Below are 5314 nucleotides of genomic sequence, written 5' to 3'. Positions count from 1 at the left end.
GACGGGTCCCACCACATCGTAGGACTAGTAAATGTTGGTTGTACTGGGCGTGTCCTACACCACGTAGATCGGTTATGTTAGTTAAAACGTTTGATGTACTTGTTATGCTTTGTTAGATTTTTTTTTTATGATGAACTTGGAAGATATTTTAGAAAGCCTTATTTATTACACGTTTATGTTAAATGCTTTGTTTGAACATATTTATACGTCTAAAGGTTTATCACATGTTTCGACGTCCGTATTTAGAGTTTTAAATTTAGTCACTCACTGGGCCTCGTAGCTCATTCTTTTCAAAATGTTTCTCACGTTTCAGATAGAGATTGAGCTCCCGGTGCCTGATACACTGCTAACGTCTGCTGAAAGTTCCGAATCAAACCTCAGTACGTGGTTGGAGTTGTATTTTGAGTCTGTTCATGTTGAAATGTTTTGTAAGGTTTAAATAATATCGTACTGGAGGTCGTGGTCATAAAACTCTAGTTGTATAGGTTTTGGTCGTGATGTTTATATCAGGTTATTTTACAAACAAAGTGATGTCAGGGCTGCATCTTATGTATGTTGGGAAGGTTTTCGTGGTTTCCTCTGTGTGGTGTTCCATGTTGAATATTCTATATCTAAGATTGGTATGTTTATTGGGCTTAACGTTCAGTAGGGTCAGCAGGGATCGTTAGAGAAGACGATGTCTGTTGGCTTCACGCCGTCTTTCGGACTAAGACAGCAGGTGCTCCAGGAGGGGTGTGACATAAACTACACTTCAACAATATTTATATATGTATTTAACTTAACGTGATAACAAACAAAATAAAGGAAGTGGGACCATTTACTAACAATCTTGATATTCTCGAATATGAGAAAGATGAACTACTTCAAAGAGTCTTGCCGAAAAGCGATGGAGATGAAATAAGAGATTTAAACAAAATAATTGAATCGTTTAAAAATAGAGTAAAGAAAATATAAAAGAGTAGATGAAGAAATCTGAAAGAAAAAATAAATAAATCGAAAAGAAGAAGAAGAAAGAGAAATAACGAATCGTCTCAATATTTAAGGACAAATATAAAATTTATGAAAATATTGTACCAACTTCGTGAACTTTTGCTTTTTTGTAAATATTTGATGGGTATTGTTATATTTATTAAAATTAACCATAAAAAATTATTATTATAAAATAAAAAGATAAAAAATATATTTATGTTACGTGCATCGAACTTTGTAATAAACTAGATATAAATATAGGCCTTTAATTCAAAGATTCTCCACTCAATTCCAAATACCAATGGCTCCTGCCCACGTTCTATCGCTACCAACCGTTAGCATCGGTTTCCGGCCAAGAAAATCCGACGGACGAACCAAAACCATAGCCGCCGCCAAGACTCAGGAACCTCACAATCACAACCAAAATTGGGTTGTTGGATCGAAACTAGCAGCAGCGGATCATCAATATAAAAGGCCGACGAAATCGAGGGTGGACGTTGACCGATTGGTGAAATTCTTATACGATGATCTCCACCACGTGTTCGATGAACAAGGAATTGATCCGACGGCTTACGATGAAGAAATAGAATTTCGAGATCCAATTACAAAACATGATGACATTAGAGGATATTTGTTAAATATTGCTCTCTTGCGACAATTCTTTAGCCCTCAGATCATCTTGCATTGGGTTAAAAAGGTTCCGTCCCATTTCTCTTTTTATTATTATTATTATTATTATTATTATTATTATTATTATTATTATTATTATTATTATTATTATTATTATATGCTTCATTAATTCTCTATTACATCTCTAGTTATTACTATATCCATTATTTGTCTCAATTTTGTATGTTACAACAAGATTTCAATTTGAATAAACCCCATCCACACCAGATTTTTTCTGGTACCTCTATCACCAAAACTCTTTTCCTCTTCTTATTCTCTTGTCTTCCCTCTTTTTCTCTCCCTCTACCATGTGTATTTGTCGGGTGCGTTGGGAAAAATGTCGCACGATTTGCAGTAATCGTGTTCCTGGGCAACGGGTTGGATTCGGTGTCGCAAAACATGTGAGAGGAGAGAAGAAAATGAAGAGCAATTTAGAGGAAGGAAGACGGAGATGTTGGAAAAGTTGAGCAATACTTAATTTGGTGAAACCTTGCCACATTCATTTTTTGTACATTATATATATATATTTAGTTGTGTGATTGAATTATGATACATAAACATATGTAACTCATTTTAAAATGTGCATGCATTGCTCATGCGCTTTCGTGTATTTCACTCTAATTATACATAAAGAAAAAGAATAGAGAAATATTTGAAGTAAGTATTAAAAAATTAAAATATTTAAAAAAAGAGGTAAGAAGATTTTATACCATTAAATTATGATTGAACAAAGTAGCATAGATGAGAAAAAATATGTACAACGAATTATGAGCTATTTTGGTTAAATATACAATAAGCGTAGTTTAGATTATATGTAAACATTTTAAAGAAAAAGTTTAAGAAACGTTACTAACATGTTATATTTTAAAAAGGATCAGTACTTTTGGTGTATTTTGAAGGCACCTATCATCTTGGCATATCTATATATTAAATAAGAGTTTCAAAATTGTTATAAAACTTTATTTAAAGAGGAAACGAAGTGTTTAATGTACTTATCCTTTTGTATCTCACTCCAATCACATAGTAAAAAGAACCCAAAAGTTTGCCCTATCCAAGTCTATTTATTGACAAGCTAGAAAAATCTCACACGTGTTAAATTATTTTTTATGATTGATAAGTCGAATTATCTCATCCACAGCATGATATTTTGTAGACAGGACCATATGAGATAACAACAAGATGGACTGCAGTAATGAAGTTTGTTCTTCTACCATGGAAACCAGAATGTGTTTTGACAGGAACTTCAATCATGACTGTTAATCCAAACACTGGCAAGTTCTGTAGACATGTGGTAATTAATTAATTAACAAAATCCTCCTTAGTTCTTTTATTATTTTCTTAATCTTTATTATTACTAATTGATCATCTCATCCTAATCTTTTTCTTTCCTTTAGGATCTTTGGGATTCAGTACAAAATAATGATTACTTTTCTATAGAAGGCCTTTGGGATGTATTTAAACAGGTTACTTTTTTATATATACTATATAGTCGGTGAAATTTATTGGCAAGATAAGATTTAACTTTAATATATATTTTTTTATTATTTTCAGTTTCGATTTTATGAAGCTTCAGAATTGGAATTGCCCAAATATCAGACATTGATAAGGACTGCAAATTATGAGGTTTGTTTGTTTTTGCTGCATCTGTTCTTGATTAGTTTAGCACATCGAGCAGTACGCAATGTCAGGATAAAAATGAAACGGTAGTTAAATTGCAAGTTTACTTCGCAAACTACTCTTGATTTTGTTTCTAACAAGTAACTAACAAAACAATAAGAAGGTGTTTGGGATTAGAAGTGAAATTAAGTAACTAACATACCAAATAATAAGCGTGTTTGGTGTTTGGGCTTTAAAAATGTCTAACAAGCTATCGAAGTTATTAAATTAAATTTCAATTTTGTTTCTAATAATAACATATTTGACATATATATATAAAAAAAAAAGTAGTTTGTTGTTTAAAACATTACACTTTATGTCTAACACTTGGATATAAGGTTTTGTTTATATATATATATATATGAACTGCAATAGATTTTGCATTTTAAAAAATGTTGGATAGGTTAAGAGTCTATCAAATATAAAATATGAAAGTAATTAAGAATTTGCACAACTCGGAATCATTATTGTTTGGGACATTTTCAATAATGTAAAAATATTTTTTGTCTGTTGGATGAAATGATTGATTCAGGTGAGAAAATATGGACCATTTGCTGTGGCAGAAAGAAGTGGAGAGAACTTGTTTGGGTGTGTCAATAGCGTCGGCGGGTGAGTTCCCCACCGGACCCACATCCTTCCAAAATGATTCCTCTTTGATTCAAACAGAACCCTACTCCCCACTAAAAGTTTGGAATCTACTCCCACTTCTCCTTTGACAAACAATTCGATCTTTCCATTATAATTATTTAGGCTGGATTGATATAACTATTTCTTCTTTTGTTTTGTTAGCACCTATCCTTGTTTTTATATTATTTTTTATTAGCTCAACTTTAATTGATATGGTTTTCCTTTCTAGAGGTCTGGAGGTTTGATTATTCTCGATCTTTACGGTTTGTTAACTGGAAAGAAAAAAGAAAATTCTTTTTCATGTTTTGTATGTATTTGAATTCTTTGAAGATTTGAAAAACTAAAGAACAGAAAGTTTTTGAAAACTCTTATTCCGTTTTGTAATAAGAATTTGACTCTAAAATATAAAACATTTGAAAAGAAAAGGTAGAAAACAAACTACATACGTTATGGTTAACATTTTCTAAATTACCGTATATATTTTACGAACTTTTTGTTTATTCAGTTGGGGTGATTGTAAAGAGGACGACAGAATCATGAAGTTGAGAAATAAGGAAGGAGGAATTGCTGCAGTGTTGAATTTCAGTGGAAAAGCTACAGAAGAAATGGTGAAAAACAAAGCCAAAGAATTAAGGCATTATCTCAAAAAAGATGGCCTCAGAAGCGTTAATAATAATAGCTGTTTACTTGTACGTTACAACAATTCCAACCAAACATGGAGTTTTGCAATGGTATTTATTTATTTTGTGTATCTTTTTTCTTCGCAATCCTTTTCTTTTTTTCTTTCTTTCTTTCTTTCTTTCTTCTTCTTTTTTTTTTTCTTTTTTTCTTTTTTTTTTTAAGTTTTTGCTTGTTTGTTTGATTCACAGAGAAATGAGGTGCTAATATGGCTTCAAGATTTCTCAATTTAGTACAACATGCAACTATGCAAGTCCAAACACGGCTTTTGGACAACCCCAATTGTTTTATGCAAGTTATTTGATGTGTAATTAAATATTCGAAAGTCAATGTGTTTGTTGCCTTATTTGGTGTGTCGATTATGAACTATTATTTGTCTCACTTTGTAGGTCGGCCGTACAATTATGACTTTCAAAATTTCTAATTTGAGATGTGGATTGGTTAAGACGTCTTAATGTTATATTACTTCTTAAATTTATAATGTTATATTACTTCTTAAATTTATCCTCGATTCAAATCGTGAAATGGACGACCTAAATGACAGGAGCTTGAAAGTTCTCTCTTGAAAATATCCAACAAAATTCAATTTTGTTCTTCTACCGTATATTTTAATTATTTATATTTTGTTGGCACTCAAATCTTGTAAGGTTTTGTTGTGTTTGTGGGTCTTTTGTGGACTTGACTTGTTAAAAAAAAAAAAAACATAAATCAACAT

General features: G+C 31.4%; 1 protein-coding gene across 1 annotated transcript; it reads left to right on the top strand.

The window, feature by feature from the left end:
• The first annotated feature begins 1270 nt into the window (after window positions 1–1270).
• LOC103502719 (uncharacterized) lies at window positions 1271–5044 on the top strand. Its single transcript, XM_008466757.3, has 7 exons — window positions 1271–1666; window positions 2792–2929; window positions 3033–3101; window positions 3190–3261; window positions 3827–3903; window positions 4427–4652; window positions 4791–5044. Exons 1-7 carry the CDS (start codon window positions 1271–1273, stop codon window positions 4830–4832), a joined length of 1020 nt encoding a protein of 339 aa, XP_008464979.2. The 3' UTR covers window positions 4833–5044.
• Window positions 5045–5314: the final 270 nt, after the last annotated feature.

This window comes from Cucumis melo, chromosome 2 (assembly GCF_025177605.1).
Source record: "Cucumis melo cultivar AY chromosome 2, USDA_Cmelo_AY_1.0, whole genome shotgun sequence".
Lineage (NCBI taxonomy): Eukaryota > Viridiplantae > Streptophyta > Magnoliopsida > Cucurbitales > Cucurbitaceae > Cucumis > Cucumis melo.
This window is presented reverse-complemented; position numbering and strand designations above follow the sequence as displayed.

Excerpts from the sequence above, each read along its gene's own strand:
- LOC103502719 (XM_008466757.3), top strand. The coding sequence starts at position 1,271 with ATGGCTCCTGCCCACGTTCTATCGCTACCAACCGTTAGCATCGGTTTC. Across the intron at positions 1,667-2,791 it reads TCTTGCATTGGGTTAAAAAG|ACAGGACCATATGAGATAAC; the intron begins GTTCCGTCCCAT and ends GATATTTTGTAG. Across the intron at positions 3,904-4,426 it reads TGTGTCAATAGCGTCGGCGG|TTGGGGTGATTGTAAAGAGG; the intron begins GTGAGTTCCCCA and ends TTGTTTATTCAG.